The following is a 20,639-nucleotide window of genomic DNA, read 5'->3' on the forward strand; positions in this document are numbered from 1 at the left end:
GTGACTACATGCATTTTTAATGAAGTATATACAACAAAGTTTCTTGACACTGAGGTTATCCTTGAAAAAGAAAAGCTATCCATAAAAGTATATACTGGCAGATCATTAGAAAATACTATGTAATTTTGGAAGAAATAAGCGTCCTGTATTTCCCTTTCTGACCATCCACACATTAGTGAGTGGCCTCTAGGTTAAGGCAGAGGAAAGGCCAGACAAGGGAAACACTCGGCCTAAAAGAGTAATCAAGTGTGTTCTTCACTGTGTAACAGACAAAGAGGAGAAGCAGCAATCAAAAAAGGACATCTAAGTTCCTAGCATATTGGAGGGGAAAATAACCAGCTGTTAAATCTGGTACATAATCAAGAAGCCTAAAGTGTACACAGTGGGAGTTTATGTGTTGAAAACACATTATTACATGTGGAGAGAGTGACCATGATTCACAGCCACCGAATGAATAGTCACCCTTGAAATCGTAAGTTGCCACGATATCTTCTATAATAACATTTCTATTACAACAGAATACTTAAAAATATTATTCTGTTGTTGGATAAAAGGCTGTACATTATTTTTCATTATGATAATCCTCCCCAAATATTGCTATTTAGCAAATATTTGGGGACAAATATGATAAGGGTAAAGGTTGATTTTTCTCCCCAGGAAACCTGCAGGAATTCCGCAGTCTCCATTACCAAAAATGTCTTCATCTCTCAGGATTTACCTTTCTTGGATTTGGCGCCAATCTTCAGTTTTGATGGCCAAGCAATCTGCGTATTTGTTTCCTCCATGATCTGTAGCAAAAATTAAGAGAAAATTATTGATTCAATTAAGAACTTGTATTTACAGATTTTTTTCCCGAGAAAAAAATTATTTTCAAGTCCTTAGCCTCATGTTGATGCAACAAAATGATCTCCTTTTAAAACAATGCAAAAAAAAAAAAAACCTTGGGGGAAGGAAAGAGATGCATTTTTATAAGCCTTTAATCTATTAGAAATATTCACATATATTTTATTACTCCCAGCGTTCCTCTCTGTGATGCTCCAAAATTTTAACGTAGAGACGAGACCAAAAAGTACATGAACAAGTAATTAACCCAACTTGTTGCCAAACCATCCGAGATGCTTGTGCTGAATAAAGCAATCACCAACAGATTGCAACACACCAAACATGATCCTTGTAATACAAAACGATGTGGGTTAGCCCTTACTAAATGAAGTGGGGTTTTTTTCTGGGGAAAAAAAAAATTAACTTGCTTTGGACACATTTGTGTTTCATTAAAACTGATGAAAAGCCTCTAAACGAGAAATCACGTCGTAAGGCTGCATGTCCCATCATCTTTCGCCTCGTCTAAAATGGCATTTTTGCCACAGTTCTTTTGCAGTTACACACACCTAATGCTAGCCAGAAGGACTTGAGACCCAAACGTGCTGAAGCCCAAGAACAAGTGATTCAGGCGTCTGCAGAGCAAAGGAAGTCGACAGTAAATGTGAGAAAAATGAGCAACCGAGAAAGGCTCACCCTTCATTCTTCTCCACTGTTATTACTTAAATTAGCCTAGTTTAATGTCTACTTTCATACCATGAACATAAAATTCACCCAACAAATGAATAAAAGCAAAGAACTGAACAAATCAGTAGGCAAATGACAGCAACTACCACTTATGGATTTAGAGGTAACTAAACAAATTAATGGTGAAGGCAATGAAACGCATGAACAGCGCAATTAATAAAAAGTAGCTCCGTATTGGTTACGTTCTGGGCACAAGGCTAAATGGTTAACATGTTAACATGCATCATACTTCACTTAATCCCCTTTATCACAGCAGCAAAGGGCTTGCAGCAGATGTTTCGGCCTGGCAGCCCACAGATGCATTCTTATGCAATCCACCATAAGTTTTTTTTAAATGTAAGCCAACATTTTTAAATCTGGGAACTTCACAGAGACATTTCTGTTTCTCTGGAAAACGTGGCAGATTTAGCACCTGGAGCCCACATTCCCACATGGCAACACTTGGCTGGCACTGAGGACCAGATGCCCCCTTTAGTCAGGGTCAAGAGACCCTGGGCTGCCCTCCAACCCCCCCTGGGTCTCCCACAATGACATCAGGAGCCACTTACCATTCTCATCACCGTGTCTGTATTACTCACTTGTCATTTATCATGGTGCCGGCACTGCTGTTTTTCTTAAGAGAAATAGCTCCCTACACCCATATCTCTATTAAAAATTGAAAAACAAAAGTGAGGTCTTTACAAAGTCAAGGGACTGGCCTGGCCCTGAAGGTTGTTTGCCCCAACTCTCCGGATCTGGCCCTTGCCCCTTCTCCTCCCATCTATGCTGTCCTTGTTCATGTGTTTCATTGTCTTCTCCATGAAATTGCTTAGTTAACTGTAAATCCGTATCTTTAGTTTTTAATGGAGTATAGTTGATTAACAACGTTGTTAATTTCTACTGCACAGCAAAGTGAATCAGTTATACATGTACATATATCCACTCTTTTTTAGATTCTTTTCCCATGTAGGTCATTACAGAATACTGAATAGAGCTCCCCGTGCTATACAGCAGGTCCTTATGAGTTATCTATAGAGAAAGACAAATACCATAAGAAGTCGCTTCTATGTGGAATCTTAAAAAGAGGTACAAATGAACTTACTTATGAAACAGAAATAGAGTCGCAGATGTAGAAAACAAACTTATGGGTGCCAGGGGGAAAGGGGAGAGGACGGATAAATTGGGAGATTGGGGTTGACACATAAATCCATATTTTAAAATAAAATAAATTATTATCACCCCCCCTCAGCTTCCTCGACTGCGGCCATACGGTCTCCCCAGGAAGGCGCCCAGCAGACCCCCCTTCAGGGCCCCAGCTGCCCCCTTCCCCAGCTGCCCCTCCCACTCGAGCACCCGCCCAACCAGGTCACTGTGTTCGTTTCCCTCCTAACCCTTACCACAGTCTGAAATTCTCCTGTTTTCTGTGTTTACTTGTTTATAGTTTGTCTCTGCAAAATAAAAGCGCTCTGCCCTGCACACAGCAAGCGCAGATTTATTTGCGCAAATGAATCTAGATAACACCCTTAGGAAGTGGATTCCTTTATTCCTCAAACAGCTGGGAAGCAGCAGAGTGGGGTTAAAAACCCCAGACTGCTGACAAAAACCGTCCTTTTAACCACCATACTGTACTGAATATAAGGCCTCTATCTTTAAAGAATGTGTATATACACATTTGAAAACATGCTTTAGGATTTGTGCAGACTGACTTGTTTTAACAACCTACAAATGTTTGTCAAAAGCCTCCCTAGGTGCCCTAAGTGCCAGGACCCATAGCAATGAATAAGAAACAATTCCTGGTGTTCACGAGCTTACAGTCAAGTCAGGGACACAGACAGACAAAAAAGGCAACTACCTGACAATGGGGTGGGTGCTGGCACAGTGCCAACTCACAGAGGTGGCTCTGGCTCCTATCACGAAAGGTTGGGGTAGGGGGAAGGTTAGTAAAGGGCTCCCCAAAATATAACCTGCAAAGCCATTCAAGTCCTGAAAGCCAAGTTAAAGCAAATTTATGAATGAGTTCATCAGTCACTAAACGAGGGCAGGAAGGCCCATTTAGGAGGGCTTTCTCATTGGTCACATTTTATCACCTGTTAGCTCCAGCTACTGTACACATATCTTCAAAGTGACTAAAATTAGACTGCGCGTTTTCCTCTAAGGTGACTAAGGCACCTTAAGAGATAAAATGGGAAATTAAGATCTTACTATTTATAATGCTATTGGTGGGGAAGCAGAAAGAAAATAATCTATATACTTTTTGTGAATGAAATAATTTGGCCATTTAATCCAGTAAATTACATCAGGTTCCATAACTATAAGACTTAATAAAGAAGCTTCCTTGTCAAATACGGTTGGAAGACATAACTTTCTGAAATCTTAATCAGCTGGAGAGCTTCCCAGAAATCATCCTGCATATGATCATCTCTTTTTATTAAACACCAATAGGGGGACTTCCCTGGTGGCACAGTGGTTAAGAATCTGCCTGCCAATGCAGGGGACGTGGGTTCGATCCGTGGTCCGGGAAGATCCCACATGCCGCGAAGTAACAAAGCCCGTGCGCCACAACTACTGAGCCTGTGCTCGAGAGCCCACGAGCCACAACGACTGAGCCCACGTGCCACAATTACTGAAGCCCGCGTGCCACAACTACCGAAGCCCACGTGCCTAGAGCCTGTGCTCCGCAACAAGAGAAGCCACCACGATGAGAAGCCTGTGCATGGCAAGGAAGAGTAGCCCCCGCTCGCCGCAACTAGAGAAAGCCCGCGCACAGCAACGAGGACCCAACGCAGCCATAAATAAATAAATAAATAAACACCAACAGATGCTCCAGAACGGAAGCATGTAACAGAAAATCATTTGCCACCGAAAATACCCTATTAGCAGGTAACAACCATCAAGGTGAAATGCCTTCTTTACACACACTCCCTCTAGACCTCACACCAGTCCAGTGTCTCTATTGTGTGGTGAAGTGATGGGGCCCCCAAAATTACATTCAACCTACCCACATCCACACTGTCTTTGAGAGGAAGAGACAATATCCTAAGCTTTGTATCCTTAATCCTAAAACCAGAGTTCTATCTTCTGTACCACATGATCTCCAAAGTCCAATGAGCTGCAATAAATGTCAAATTTTTCAGAGAAAACAAATTATTAGTTATTGGAATTTGGCACCTGGAGCTGACCTTTCCCATATGACTAGGAAAAAGAAAAAAAAAAAAAAAAGCAATTCCAATGACTGTGGCCAGCCAAGGCCAACCTCACAGGTCATTGACCAGGCCGCAGTCCCCACACGGAGCTCTGAATGGATGCCTTCTCCGGCATCCCTTTATACGTTCATCACTGTGTTGAATCTAGTCTTGAAGGGCAGTTGGCTCGAGAATCAAGGACCAGCTCTGCCGCTTTCTAGCCATGATGTTGGGCAAATTACTTTCAGCAGCCTCACTTTTCTCCTCTGTACAATTAATGACTCACAGAGTTGTTGTGCTTCGCTAAGAAAATACGTGGAAAACCCAAAGCACAGAGCGTGGCACGTATTGATTGCTCGGTAATACCGTTGTTGTGTTCATTCCACATTGATGACCTCTGGCCAGGCACTGTCCTAGACACTAGGGATACAAGAGCAAACAAGACCGGGCTGTCCTCCAGGAGCTCGTGGTCTAGCGAGGAGAATACTAGTTAACCCACCATTAGGTACTGGGTGCCAAGCTGCAGAATGGGGAACGGCAACAAGAGTACTGAAGGCATCCTCACCCCGCAGTGTACTGTCAAGAAAAGTTATCTCAAGGAAATACCTATTAATACTGTGACCTAAAGGGGAAGGAAAAGTTGGCTAGTTGGGGAAAGAGGGGAGAAAGTGACCAAGACAGAAGAGGAGTGTGTGTGTAGAGAGTTCTAGAAGGAGGGAGAGCAGGTACCCTGGAGGGCTGAGGGGGATTCAGTGCAGCAGAGGCGCTTCGAAGCCCCCTCACGCGGCCGAGCCAGGGACCTTGTCGCACGTTTTCTCCAGCCGCCCACGGCTCCGCACACGGGCATGCGCAGTAGAGACTTGAAGACACGACACAAAGTCCGCCAGGACCTGTGCTCGGCTGTCACCCGCTACAGGTAAACTCTGAGAACCAGCGGGGTAGCTACCCACAGGCAGTCAGACTCCCCATAGGAAGTTATCAATGAAGCTTTTCAAACCAGCCTCTCCAGTGACTCCAAGTCAATTCCCACAGCTCCGACACTGCACACTGTTCATTGGTTTTCACCTCTGCCAATTACGGGAGTAGCACTAGCAGAAGAGCAGAGTCGCAGTAGGGCGCATGCTCAGGAGGAGGCGGCGGAAGCGCAGCTCTCCCCTGGGGGTGTGGGTGGCGACTGCTCCAGGAATCCCAGGACTGAAGCCGAATTACTGCAACAGGGGGCTGACAAGCATGTCCCCTGGTAGAAGTAGGATACGGGCGGGCGTCGGGGAGTTCAGAGGCAGAAATCAGGGCACTCAGCAAGTCCGAGGCTCTGTCTCTACCATGTTATGCTTACAAAGATGTCCTAAATGGTCATCAAGACAAGTACTGTAGATAGGGGAACTGGAAAAGGTGAGGTCAGGAAGCTTGTGGATGAAATCAGAGAAGCCACAAAACCTCTGGGAAAAAAATGACTATCTTACATCTCAAAAAAAAGAAAAAAAAATCCTAAAGTGAGTTCCATCGAGTTTTTTTTTTACTCTTATTATGGCCCCTGTTTCCACCTTCACAAAACCAAAGCTTAAACAACTACTAATTTAGAATCATGTTCTATAAACATCAAATCACACCTTAAATATTTTAAATACTTGTTTTAACTCATAATTCTGGATGCTGTAACCTTAATAAAGCAGCTAATGAATGGAGGTCAGAGATAAAGCTAGGATTTCTCCTAGAGGCAAAAAAAGAGCTAGAAAGCTTACAGGTGAATTCTACAAGTTTTTAAAAAGATGTCCCAGGGCTACCAGACGACCCTGACCTAAGGGCTTACTTTCCTTTTCACAGAGGCCATGTCCTTGAGTTGAACAATAGCTTGGGTGTGGACACAAGTCATGTCAAAGTCTCTGAGAAGACTGGGCTGTGGATGTAACAAGTTCCTAGTGCATCTAAAGGGTCAGCACGTTGGGAAAGGAGATGAGCAGGAACGACTATCACAGGAGCTGCGGGCAATCTCTCACTGTCTTCACAAAATCCAGACAGGTTTAAGAAGTGAGAATTAAAGTGACATTTTTTTTAAAAGCATGGAAACAGGAACACTGGAGCAGTTCATTCTGTGGATCTTATAATGTACGAAAACACTGACACCTTTTCAAGAGGATAATATACACTTCCCACAATCCAATTAATTCCTGCAAAACTTCACAATGAAATCAATTCCCAGAAACCCATGATATGCCCTAATTTTTAAGCAAATCAGGATGATGTCCAAAAACTTCAGTTTGCATTCAAGGAATAATTCAATTAAGTGGCTAACACTGACCAACCCCTCTCCAAAAAATAAGTTGTTGATGTCCTCCACTTGTGTGACATTTGAATTGAAATTTGGGAAACATGCTTAAAATGAACTAGTGCTTCCTCGTGAAACAAAATCTATAAATACCCGGATGTCAGTTAAGCTAGGAATGCCTAGGTATACAAAGCCACAAAACCTCTGAGAAGAAAATGACTATCCTCGGTCTCAGGAAAAAAGAAGCCTAAAGTGAGTTCCAGCTAGTGTTATTTTTCCTAAATTGTATTATTGTTCTGGCTTCCACCTTCACAAAATCAAAGCTTGAAGAACAAATATCTGATGTTGAGTCATTTTCAATAAACATTAAATGATACCTTCAGTATTTTAAAGACTTGTTCTAACTCACAATTCTGGATGCCGTATGTTTATAGCATCTCAAATAGGTCAGTGTCAACTTCTGGACAGCTTCACTCTCAGAAGAATCTCTTCTCAATCCTACCAATTTCTGCTAGGTTTCTTTAGCTGCTCTCATAACAGGCAGCAATTCTACATGTCATAAGGAGAGAGGAGATTTTGGAGGAGTCCATCTAAAAATATAATTATTTGAAAAATAACTTTTAAATTTCTGTTGTTAGACTTACTGTACTCATTACTTACAGGGGACTAATTATTAAAATATAACCTAATTCTTTTTTTTTTTAATGTTACATTATGTCTTGATACCTTAGTTATCTTTTGCTGTGTAACAAATTACTCCAAATTTTAGCAGTTTATAATTTTATTTATTTATTTATTTATGTTTGGGTGTGTGTTTCTGTGCGAGGGCTTTCTCTAGTTGCGGCAAGCGGGGGCCACTCTTCATCGCGGTGCGCGGGCCCCTCACCATCGCGGCCTCTCTTGTTGCGGAGCACAGGCTCCAGACGCGCAGGCTCAGTAATTGTGGCTCACGGGCCTAGTCGCTCCGCGGCATGTGGGATCTTCCCAGACCAGGGCTCGAACCCGTGTCCCCTGCATTGGCAGGCAGATTCTCAACCACTGCGCCACCAGGGAAGCCCCCCGTAACCTAATTCTTATGCTAATCTCAGATATAATGAATTGCAAATACTTATACTAACAAGAGTATTTGACCTAAGAATACCAATTTTGAAATATATGAAGCAATTAAAATTAAGATTGTGGATATTAGGAAGAATACCTATTTTTATAGTTTATCTTTAAAGGGTACTTCATCATGAAAAATCTGATGAAGATAGAAGCTGATAATAGCTTTGGAAACTAAAGAGCCATCTTAACATTCTAATTCATATTTGCTTTTCATAAACAGGGAGTAGTTTCCCTGATCAAAGAATAATAGCACTGCTTCTTATATTAAAAAGGTACCTAATAAACATGGAATCCTATATTCTTATTTTGGTTTTAGTTTCTGTGGAGTAAGGGAGGGAAAGAAGGAAAGGAGGGTAATGTTTATATAAGCTGGAATATAGAAGCTTTTTTTCGATTGGAAGAAACTTCTATCAGCTATTGAAAAAAATTATCACAGATTTACATGGAATCATTTAAATAATTTCACTTTCCTTAAATAACCTGCCAAAATTAGAATAAACAAGCATAACTTAAATTCCACATGTAGTTTCACCCATGATAAAAATAATTTCCATTTATATTCCTCAATGCTCAAGTCATAGATTTTTTTCCATCTCCAACAAATTCCAGATTAGCACACCATGTGTAAAGAGAACATATCTATGAATGTTCACTATACTACAACATTCTGCAAGTCTGCAGCAATTACAGGATAATATCTTACAGATGAAGGAAACCTGTGCCAAACCAACAACATTCTACTAATGTGCTTATTTCACCAAATTCTTCAATCCAGACGTAAAGTTAAAAATCCACAGGTAAGTAATCAGCATCTCAGATCAACCTGAAACAAGTCTATTTATGCTGACTTTACTTGAAATATTTATTCTTGGACCAGGAAAAGAATGCTCGACATTTATACTCTAAACTACTGAAAATTCGTCATTCAAAATGGCTACCAGCTGGGCGCCATCTGCAGCTCGCTTCTCCAAGAGACCAACTCTCGTGTGCTCTCTTTTCCTCGTACCACTAGAGAAATAAGGTCTATCTTCAGGGAGGAAGCTGTTTCAGGGTACTTCACATACTGATGGATTAGGAGTCAATTTGCTGAACTTCACCATGAGGGGAGCAAAGCCAGAAAAGAGCAATTAGAAGACACTGAAAAGTGGAGATGGGAAAGTAGTGAACTTCTCACACGAGGGGGTGTCTAAAAGCTGAGGATACTGATTTTGCTGAGACATTAGAGGCCTCTGATATATTGCATTTTAAATCCAAGAAATGCATCTCAGTGATTTCGGTTATTCATCACTGTCAGAACAACTGCTCACATTTGCCTGATGTTCACATGCACTTCCCATCATGTACTCACAATCATCTTGTAAACCTTTTTTTATAGATAAGGAAATCAGGATTCAAAGAGGTTAAGCAGCAGACAGGCATGTGGCAAAGCCCGGCTAGACGATTAGTCACGTGACTCCCCAGGCAAGGGCAATTTCTGCCTCACTTGGCTTACGAAGGAAGGGAAGGCACCACGTACTCATGGGGAGATGGCTCCAGAGCTCTGCCATGAACACTGAACTGCTCACCAGCAGCAGAGTGGCTGGCCCTCAACATTCCAATTAACTAATGACAGAGTGACCCTATCCCCACCCCAAGCACATATGGAGAACGTGGGAAGCATTTTGGTTGTCACACTGACACAAAAGAGGGCCACACTGGCACTCAGTGGCCGGCACTACAGATGCTGAACTTCCCACAAAGGGCAGGAAAATCCACTCAAGATATCCACAGAGACAGTCCTGGCTTTGCAAAGTTTTGATACGCATGGATTTTAGTTACCACAGCTCAGTTCAACACCACCAATTCCCCAATATTACATTCCAGTTACCAAATTCTATTAATTGTGACTGTGAGTAGTTGCATCAAATAGAAATTCCACTGCCAGCTCTTCAGTGCACAAATCACTTCAAATATAACAGATGCTCATGTTGATCAGTGATCAGTCATGTTGCTTCTTTCAAAGTCTGTCTGTGGTTACTCATGGGACGTCTGTAATCAGTTCATGCATAGACACCAAAGCAAGGAACTGTGCTGACTTCCTGTCTTCCAGTGATAAAACCAAGTGACATGAAAATGGATAACCCAAAGTGAAAATTGGCCAACGAAGATGAAAGTGCAGCAAAGAAATAAAAAACTATACTGCTGGAATTGGAATTTGAATCCAATGTCAATGGGTGTAGAATCAATAGCTGAGGGCTTCCCTGGTGGCGCGGTGGTTAAGAATCCACCTGCCAATGGAGGGGACACGGCTTCGAGCCCTGGTCCGAGAAGATCCCACATGCTATGGAGCAACTAAGCCTGTGCGCCACAACTACTGAGCCTGTGCTCTAGAGCCCATGCACCACAACTACTGAGCCCACATGCCACAACTGAAGCCCACGCACCTGGAGCCCGTGCTCTGCAACAAGAGAAGCCACCGCAATGAGACGCCTGCACACTGCAATGAAGCGTAGCCCCTGCTCGCCAAAACTAGAGAAAGCTCGCGCAGCAACTAAGACCCAATGCAGCCAAAAATAAATAAGTAAAATTAAATTAAAAAGAATCAATAGGTGACAGCGGGAATAATGAGACTACCACTGTGTGTGAGACTCTGAATACACAGCCAGAGGAACTTAGTGAAGACAAAGGTATTGAAATTAAAAAATGAAAGCTGTAGTCACAAAAAGGATGAAGATGTCCCAGGGGAGGTGATGCCAGCAAAATAACTCACATTAAAAAAACTCTGGGAGACATTTCACAACTTTCAAAGTACAAAAGATGAAATGTTGGAATTTGATCCAGACTTATACGATTCTGACAATTCAAGGCATAGAAAAGATGCTCTCTCCATACTGTAAGTCAGGGGTCCCCAACCCCCGGGCCACGGACCAGTACGGGTCCATGGCCTGTTAGGAACCGGGCCACACAGTAGGAGGTGAGCGGTGGGCGAGCGAGCGAAGCTTCATCTATATTTACAGCCACTCCCCATCGCTCGCATTACCACCTGAGCTCCACCTCCTGTCAGATCAGCAGTGGCATTAGATTCTCATAGGAGCGAGAACCCTACTGTGAACTGCGCATGCGAGGGATCTAGGTTGCTTGCTCCTTATGAGAATCTAATGCCTGATGATCTGAGGTGGAGCTGAGGCGGTGACACTAGCACTGGGGAGTGGCTGCAAACACAGATTATCATTAGCAGAGAGGTTTGACTGCACAGAGACCATAATAAATCAATTGCTTGCGGACTCATATCAACACCCTCACAGTGAGTGGCAACTGAAAACAAGCTCAGGGCTTCCACTGATTCTGCATTATGGTGAGTTGTATAATTATTTCATCATATGTTATAATGTAATAATAAGAGAAATAAAGTGCACAATAAATGTAATGCACTTGAATCATCCCAAAACCACCCCCCCCACCCCCAGTCCGTGGCAAAATTGTCTTCCGTGAAACCGGTCCCTGGTGCCAAAAAGGTTGAGGACTGCTGCTTTAAGTTATACAACAAATAAACCTACCTAGGGAGACGAAAGACCTGTATGCAGAAAACTATAAGACACTGATGAAAGAAATTAAAGATGATACCAACAGATGGAGAGATATACCATGTTCTTGGATTGGAAGAATCAACATTGTGAAAATGAGTATACTACCCAAAGCAATCTACAGATTCAATGCAATCCCTATCAAATTACCAATGGCATTTTTTACGGAGCTAGAACAAATCATCTTAAAATTTGTATGGAGACACAAAAGACCCCGAATAGCCAAAGCAGTCTTGAGGCAAAAAAATGGAGCTGGAGGAATCAGACTCCCTGACTTCAGACTATACTACAAAGCTACAGTAATCAAGACAGTATGGTACTGGCACAAAAACAGAAACATAGATCAATGGAACAAGATAGAAAGCCCAGAGATTAACCCACGCACCTATGGTCAAATAATCTATGACAAAGGAGGCAAAGATATACAATGGAGAAAAGACAGTCTCTTCAATAAGTGGTGCTGGGAAAACTGGACAGCTACATGTAAAAGAATGAAATTAGAATATTCCCTAACACCATACACAAAAATAAACTCAAAATGGATTAGAGACCTAAATATAAGACTGGACACTATAAAACTCTTAGAGGAAAACATAGGAAGAACACTCTTTGACATAAATCACAGCAAGATCTTTTTTGATCCACCTCCTAGAGTAATGGAAATAAAAACAAAAATAAACAAATGGGACCTAATGAAACTTCAAAGCTTTTGCACAGCAAAGGAAACCATAAACAAGACGAAAAGACAACCCTCAGAATGGGAGAAAATATTTGCAAATGAATCAACGGACAAAGGATTAATCTCCAAAATATATAAACAGCTCATTCAGCTCAATATCAAAGAAACAAACACCCCAATCCAAAAATGGGCAGAAGACCTAAATAGACATTTCTCCAAAGAAGACATACAGATGGCCACGAAGCACATGAAAAGATGCTCAACATCACTAATTATTAGAGAAATGCAAATCAAAACTACAATGAGGTATCACCTCACTCCTGTTAGAATGGGCATCATCAGAAAATCTACAAACAACAAACGCTGGAGAGGGTGTGGAGAAAAGGGAACCCTCTTGCACTGTTGGTGGGAATGTAAATTGATACAGCCACTATGGAGAACAGTATGGAGGTTCCTTAAAAAACTAAAAATAGAATTACCATATGACCCAGCAATCCCACTACTGGGCATATACCCAGAGAAAACCGTAATTCAAAAAGACACATGCACCCGAATGTTCATTGCAGCACTATTTACAATAGCCAGGTCATGGAAGCAACCTAAATGCCCATCAACAGACGAATGGATAAAGAAGTTGTGGTACATATATACAATGGAATATTACTCAGCCATAAAAAGGAACGAAATTGAGTCATTTGTTGAGACATGGATGGATCTAGAGACTGTCATACAGAGTGAAGTAAGTCAGAAAGAGAAAAACAAATATCGTATATTAATGCATGTATGCCGAACCTAGAAAAATGGTACAGATGAGCCAGTTTGCAGGGCAGAAGTTGAGACACAAATGTAGAGAATGGTCATATGGACACCAAGGGGGGAAAACTGCGGTGAGGTGGGGATGGTGGTGTGCTGAATTGGGCAATTGGGATTGACATGTATACACTGATGTGTATAAAACTGATGCCTAATAAGAACCTGCAGTATAAAAAAACAAACAAAACAACTAATACTAAACTTTCATTGGGTTATTTGTATGGAAATATGTTAATATAAATGTTTCAGACATTACATGAAATTTCTAAAAATCTTATATTTGTATTTGTATGGAAATATGTATGGAAATATGTTAATATAAATGTTTCAGACATTACATGAAATTTCTAAAAATCTTATATTTGTATTTGTATGGAAATATGTATGGAAATATGTTAATATAAATGTTTCAGACATTACATGAAATTTCTAAAAATCTTATATGTTCTGGTATAATGTTATAAGTAATAATCCTAGTTATTACTTTAAAATGTATATCTCAGAAATAACTAATTTTCTTGTCAACTGCATTATTATGAACTTTCATCAAATCTTTAACCGTGGTCATTTTTAAGTCTTTTGTCATTTACAGACAGTTCTGGGTGTACTCTGATGATTTTGCAAATATGTTCCTATAAAAGGGTTTCATCTTCAAGAAATTCATGGAAAAGACTCTGACAAGTACAGGTTTCTGGTAACTGACTGTACTGCTGAACTGAATGAATAAGCATTTTCAGAACTCTAATGAAAAACTGATGAACTCATAAAAGTGCTAACAAAAGATCAAGATGAAAAAAAAAAATTAATTACATGGGACTGAGTGAACTGATGAGGATGAGTATAATTTTTGTGACTTTCTGTCTGAATTTAAAAAAAAAAAAATCCCACAAGGACTCAGAGGCAAAGAATATACAAATCAATTTTCACTGCAAAGTAAAGGAGCTGTTACAGTGGAGGATTACTGGACTGAATGTCAATATTATGACATAGTATGAGTGTGTTTCATGTTTGGTAATTGCAATCATTGTTGCTTTTGTTGTGGTCATCCATGTACAATGCTTGGTGTCAGTCTATTTATGTCTTGTAAAAATAAAAAAAAAATAAAAAAAATAAAAAAAATAAAAAAGTTATACAACAAAAAGAAAGCTAGCGCTGTTGCAACTTGACAAGCTTTTTACATAGAAATGAAACACGTTAATTCTCGATATTTCTAATGTTTAAATATAGTGTTCTGAATAAATATTAATTTTACTGTTTTTTCATTTTCCTATACATTTATGACTGTTAGGAAGAGATTTTTTTAATGTTTTGACAAAAATTTTTAAAGGTTGCATATCATTCCATTTTCCCATTGATTACTAAAAGGGCTTTGCACAGTTTCAGCTTGCAAGCTTGTTTTTAGGGTCCCACATCACTATGCAAGGTGAAGACTACCTTTTTCACCCCATTGAAAATCACTGATAAGGAGTTTCAAACTGTTCACACTATAGGCAGGTTTAGCTCACTTACTTCAGAAAGTTCGGAGAACACTTACTTATCAATCAAAACCTAGCTCAAATGTGCCCTCCACTGTGAAAACTCCTCCAACTTTCCCAGGCAAATGTCAGCGCTCTCTCTCCCTCCTCATCCTCACTTTGGTGTGGCAACATTATCGTGCTGCTTTCTTTGCTTAGGTCGCCAATCCCACCAATGAATTGGGCTCCTGGTGACCAACAACTGTATCTTGTTCATTTTTAAACATTAGAATCTAGCACTTAGGATCTCAATAAGCATTGGTAAAGGAATTAGCAGAGATAAGGAAGAGATCATGAAGGGAAAAGGAGACTTTCTTTTTTCCGGACATAGAAAGTATTTTTCCTCCTCATCTTTCATTAATATTTTCTGCACTTATTTTCTCTATTAAGACAGATATTGGACTTCCTGAATCTGCCTTCTTTCTCTTACCATTTTCCTCAGCTTTTTAAAATCACTTTTCTCAGGAAAACCTCCTGCACTGTTTGTGGGAATGTAAATTGGTACAGCCACTATGGAGAACAGTAGGGAGGTTCCTTAGAAAACTAAAAATAGAGTTACCATATGATCCAGCAATCCCACTCCTGGGCACATATCTGGAAAAGATGAAAACTCTAATTCAAAAACATACACACACCCCAGTGTTCACAGCAGCACTATTCACAATAGCCAAGACATGGAAGCAACCTAAGTGTCCACTGACAGAGGAATGGATAAAGAAGATGTGGTACATATATATAGTGGAATACTACTCAGCCATTAAAAAGAATGAAGTAATGCCATTTGCAGCAACATGGATGGACCTAGAGATTATCACACTAAGTGAAGTAAGCCAAAGACAAATATTGTATGATACTGCTTATATGTGGAATCAAAAAAAAAAAGATACAAATGAACTTATTTATAAAACAGAAATAGATTCACAGACATAGAAAACAGACTTGTGGTTGTCAAGGGAGGGGGGTGGGGGAGGGAAGGGTTGGGAGTTTGGGGTTAGCAGATGCAAACTAGTATATATAGAATGGATAAACAACAAGGTCCTACTGCATAGCACAGGAAACTATATTCAATATGCCCTGTGGTAAACCATAATGGGAAAGAATATGAAAAAGAATGTGTGTATATATATATATATATATATATATATATATATATATATATGTATTAAAAACTGGGTCACTATGCTGTACAACAGAAATTAACACAACACTGTAAATCAACTATACTTCAATAAAATAAACTTCAAAAAAAGTTAAGTAAATAAATAATAAAATTCAATCAAAAACAAAAACAAAAGAAGACTTTCCAATTATACAACACATGGTGTAGCACAGAGCGCAGCCATTCCATCTACAAAGTCTCCTTTAACTCATCCAAAGCATGGCATTTTTGAAGAGTATGCTTATAGAATAAATGAACTGAGTGAACAGTCATTAAATGAAAGTAAATACTAAATCACTGACAAGATTCACTCTCCCAGGGGATATCTGCATTATAATAAACAAACTCTCCAGCCACAATGTCTGAGGTGGCGGGGTAAGTACAGTGCGTGGCAAGTTGGGCCAAGTGTAGGTGGGAAGTTCTGTCATTTCTGTTCCAGCCTATGGTTGGCACAGGCTTGGGGGGACAGGGCACACCCACCCATTTTAAAATATGATTTCTAATTGTTGGCACCTATTTCAATAATGTAAAAAACACTTTGTGGGCAAAAAAAAAAAAAAAAAAGCATGGTTCCCACTTCCCCATCTGTGCTCCAAACCAAGGAGAATTTTCATGGGGTATGAGTGGGTTATTCACGATCACCTATAATGTTAGTGAAAAACCAGTTTCTTGGTTCCCCTGGGACATAAGGACCTGTGATTCTTAAGGCTATTCCATTCTCCAAGTATCACTTTATTATAATTCCTCAGAAAGATGAACCAGATCTCTAAGAGATTTATTAAACTTGAACTATCAGAGTATAACTTTTGTGTAACTTGAGTGGAACAGTATATAAATTGGGGGAAAATGTAATACTATTGATATCTTTAATAAAATCAAGTTACCAACCTTTGATTGTTAATTTTCTAGACTCTGATTTTTCATATGCCTAGTGACTCCAGTTACACGAATCCACTTTTATGCTTTTTTAGGCAATACATTTTACCACCCAGCTCATCTTAATCTTCTCAAAGTCAACAATCTTACTTAGCTCAGTAATCCCCAATGGCATTGATGCTGATGAAGAATAACATATCAGCACAACAGCAGCTCTGTAATGGCATCCCTGAGACATCAAAAAGAGAGAAAATTCCATGCAGGCTATGCTACTGCAACAACTCCAAATGGAGCGTGTTCAGGAGGTGAACACAACAAAACTTGATTCCTCTCTCATGTTAAATGGCCTGCATGAGTCGGCAAGGGGCTTGGCTCTACACACGTAGGGACCCAAGCTAAACGGAGGCCCTTGCATTTTACAGTCGCCCATCTGGAATCCGTGGCCTCCTCAGTCTCCCTTTGGGAGAAAAACAGGAAGAATCCTGCATCACTCTTTTATTGCCATGGCCTAGAAGAGAAACACACTACCTCCCCCACAGCCCACTGGCCATGACTACATATGTACCTCTGCCAACTCAAAGGGATCAGGGACATGCAAGGGGCAATCAGAATATTTGGTGGGCATGACTGCCTCTGCCAGATAGTTCTTTAAAAGCTTCAACATCAGTTAGTTGAAGAACTTATTCTGAAGTAAAGCCTCCCTCTGCTCTTTCTTTTCAGAATCCAGACTCATACACACAGCCTTTTAAGCTCTCTCTACCTGGATATCTCACTAGCTCCTCAGACATGTTTAAACTGAGCACAATCTTCTCCGTGCAGCTTGACACTGTACGTTGTCTACCAGGATCCAAAATCGACCCAATTATCTAAGAGTGATGCCACTCCCATTGCCAGGGGTTAGTTTAAAAACAGTCATGTTAAATCAGAAGCTAACACACCATTGTAAGGCAATTATACTTCAATAAAGATGTTAAAAATAAATAAATAAATAAAAATAAAAATAAAAATAAAAAAATAAATAAATAAAAACAGTCATGTTAAAAACTCAACAACAAAGAAACAAACAACTTCATCCAAAAATGGGCAAAGAACTCGAAAAGACATTTCTCCAACAAAGATATATAAATGGCTAATAAGCACATGAAAAGATGCTCAACATCAGTGATCGTTAGGGAAATGCAAATCAAAAGTACAATGAGATACCACCTCATACCCATTAGGATAGCTACTATCAAAAAAACAAAAAACACAGAAGGTAAGAAGTGTTGGCAAGGATGTGGATAAAATGGAACCCTCATGCACTATTGGTGAGAATGTAAAATGGTACAACTGCTGTGGAAAACACTATGGTAGTTCCTCAAAAAAGTAAAAATAGAACTAACATATGATTTAGCACTTCTGGGTATATATCCAAAAGAACTGAAGTCAGGGCCTCAAAGAGATATTTGTACAACTATCAACCATGTTCATAGCAGCACTATTCAAAGTAGCTAAAATGTGGAAGCAACCCAAGTGTCCATCATAGAATGAACGGATAAGCAAAATGTGGTTTATACATACAATGGAATATCATCCAGTCTTAAAAAGGAAGGAAATTCTAACATATGCTACAACATGGATGAACCTTGAAAACATAACACTAGGTGAAATAAGCCAGTCACAAAAATACAAATGCTGTGTGATTCCATGTATATGAGAAAAGTAGGGAGTCAAAATTAGAGAGGTACAAAGTAGAATGGTGGTTTCCAGGCACTATGGGGAGAAAGCAATGGGGAGTTATTGTTTCATTTGTACAAGATGAAAAAACTATGGACATGGATGGTGGTGATGGCTGAACAACATTAATGAATGTACAATTAAAAATGGTTAAAACGAAGTGATGTCAGCGTCATGGCGGCATGAGACACTCCCTTTGTCTCTCGCCTTTAATCTACAACTAGTGAAACATCCGTAACTCAAACAAAGGTTCCTCTGCCCAACACACCAGGATGCCAGAGACTTCCACACATCTGTACGCCTATAGGTGGGTGTACTGGAACACATGGAGGAGGTGGAACCAGGGGAACAGCAGAGGCAGTGACCATGATCCTGGCCCCCCAGCCGTGGCAGCTGAGCCTGCAATCCCAGAGAACCTAGTAGCAGGAGGGGAAGCAGGGTACGTGGCCCTGGGCCTCCCAGCTGCAACAGCACCTGCAGCCAGGGAACTAGGCAGCAGCAGCAGGACCTGCGACCCTGGTTCTTCCAGCTGCTGCAGTGCCCACGTCTCCAGCCCCCCTCCCACTCACAGCAACAGTGCCCATGAACCCAACAGCCCTGGATGTAGCAGAGGCACCCAACTCATCTCCCCATCCTTCCTACTTGCCCTGCCACAGCAGCTGCCTGCAACGCAGGCGACCCTAGACGTGGTGGTGACACCCACCATCCCAGTGTTCCCAGCAGTGACACCAGCAGCGGCAAGGCACCACCAACCCCAAAGGCACAAGCAGTGACAATGAGGGCACCAGGAAACACATCTGACAGAGAGGCAGTGGAGGATGGAAAGTGCCAATTCTCAAATATAGCCAGAGGCAGCTCAGGTAAGAGAAATCAAAAACTTGTAATATAGCACCACCTACTGAAAAACAAAAGAAAAGCCTCTAATTACCAACCTGCTGAATTGTTAGAATCAAATGAAAAAAGCTCTACCTAAAGAAGAAAGGTGTCTGCTACTTCAAAAGTGCCAGCAGAAGAACAACTCACCGAGCACCATGAAAAACCATAACAACATAGTATCACACACACACACAAAAATGACAATCCTCCAAAACTCAAACTTAAAGTCATCGAATACTGCAATCTAAATGACAGACAATTCAAAATAGCTGTCATGAAGAAACTCAATGAGCTATAAGAAGAATCAGAAAGGCAGTTCAATGAGCTCAGGAATAAAATTAATGAACAGAAACAATACTTTGCCAAAGAGACTGAAACTGGAAAATTTTAAAGAACCAAACAGAAATTCTGGAGCTGAAGAACTCAATAAATGACATTTTTTCAATGCATTAGAAAGCACTGGAGGGACTTCCCTGGTGGTCCAGTGGTTAAGACTCCTCACTTCCACTGCAGAGGGCATGGGTTCAATCCTGGTTGGGGAACTAACATCCCACATGCCACGTGACACAGTCAGAAAAAAAAAAAGAAGAAAAGAAAGCACTGGAAACAGAGCAGACCATATGAGAGACAGAATTAGTGAACTTGAATATACAAATCTAGAAATGACTCAGGAGAGAGAGCTATGATTTTTTAAAATGAGGAAATTCTAAAAGAACTATCCATTAGGAAAGGCAAGACGTGTTGGAAAGGCAAAATAAGGATAATGGTATCCAAGAGGGAGAAGGGAGCAGAGAGTTTATTTAAAGAAATAATAGCTGGGAACTTCCCAAATCTGGGGAAGAAACTAGATACGAAGTCAATGAAGCCAAAAGAATATCTAAATCTGTTGACGCAAAAGGACCTTCACCAAGACACACTATATTAAAACTGTCAAAAGTCAATGACAAAGAATGAATTTTAATAGCAGCCAGGAAAGAAAAAGACAGCAACCTACAAAGAATCCCCATTAGGCTATCAGCAGATTTCTCATCAGAAACTCTACAAGCCAAGAGAGAGTAGAATGACATACTCAAAATACTCAAAGATAAAATACTATCAGCCAAGAATATTCTATCCAGCAAAGTTATCCTTCAGATTTTTAGGAGAAATAAAGGCCTTCTCAGTAAACATACTTTGAGGGAGTTCATTACCACTAGACCCGCCTTACAAGAAATGTTGAAAGGAGCTCTTCTACCTGAAATGATAAGGCAAAAGTACACAAAACTTAGTAAGGTAATAATCAGAAAGGAAAAATCAGAAAAATTCAACTCTATGTCAGAGTAGGTTGTTAAGCACTTAATTAT

At 40.5% G+C, this 20,639-nt stretch overlaps 1 protein-coding gene across 5 annotated transcripts in view; it reads right to left on the bottom strand.

Annotated features, from left to right (window-relative positions):
* BICC1 (BicC family RNA binding protein 1) overlaps positions 1–20,639 on the bottom strand; it is a 305,439-nt gene that overhangs the window by 122,575 nt on the left and 162,225 nt on the right. For all 5 annotated transcript variants that reach the window (XM_036828114.1, XM_036828113.1, XM_036828115.1 and 2 more), the window contains one exon: positions 719–788. In XM_036828114.1, the coding sequence (XP_036684009.1) occupies positions 719–788 (70 nt within the window). The remainder of the gene's footprint in view (positions 1–718; positions 789–20,639) is intronic.

This window comes from Balaenoptera musculus, chromosome 16 (assembly GCF_009873245.2).
Source record: "Balaenoptera musculus isolate JJ_BM4_2016_0621 chromosome 16, mBalMus1.pri.v3, whole genome shotgun sequence".
NCBI classification, from domain to species: Eukaryota; Metazoa; Chordata; class Mammalia; order Artiodactyla; family Balaenopteridae; genus Balaenoptera; species Balaenoptera musculus.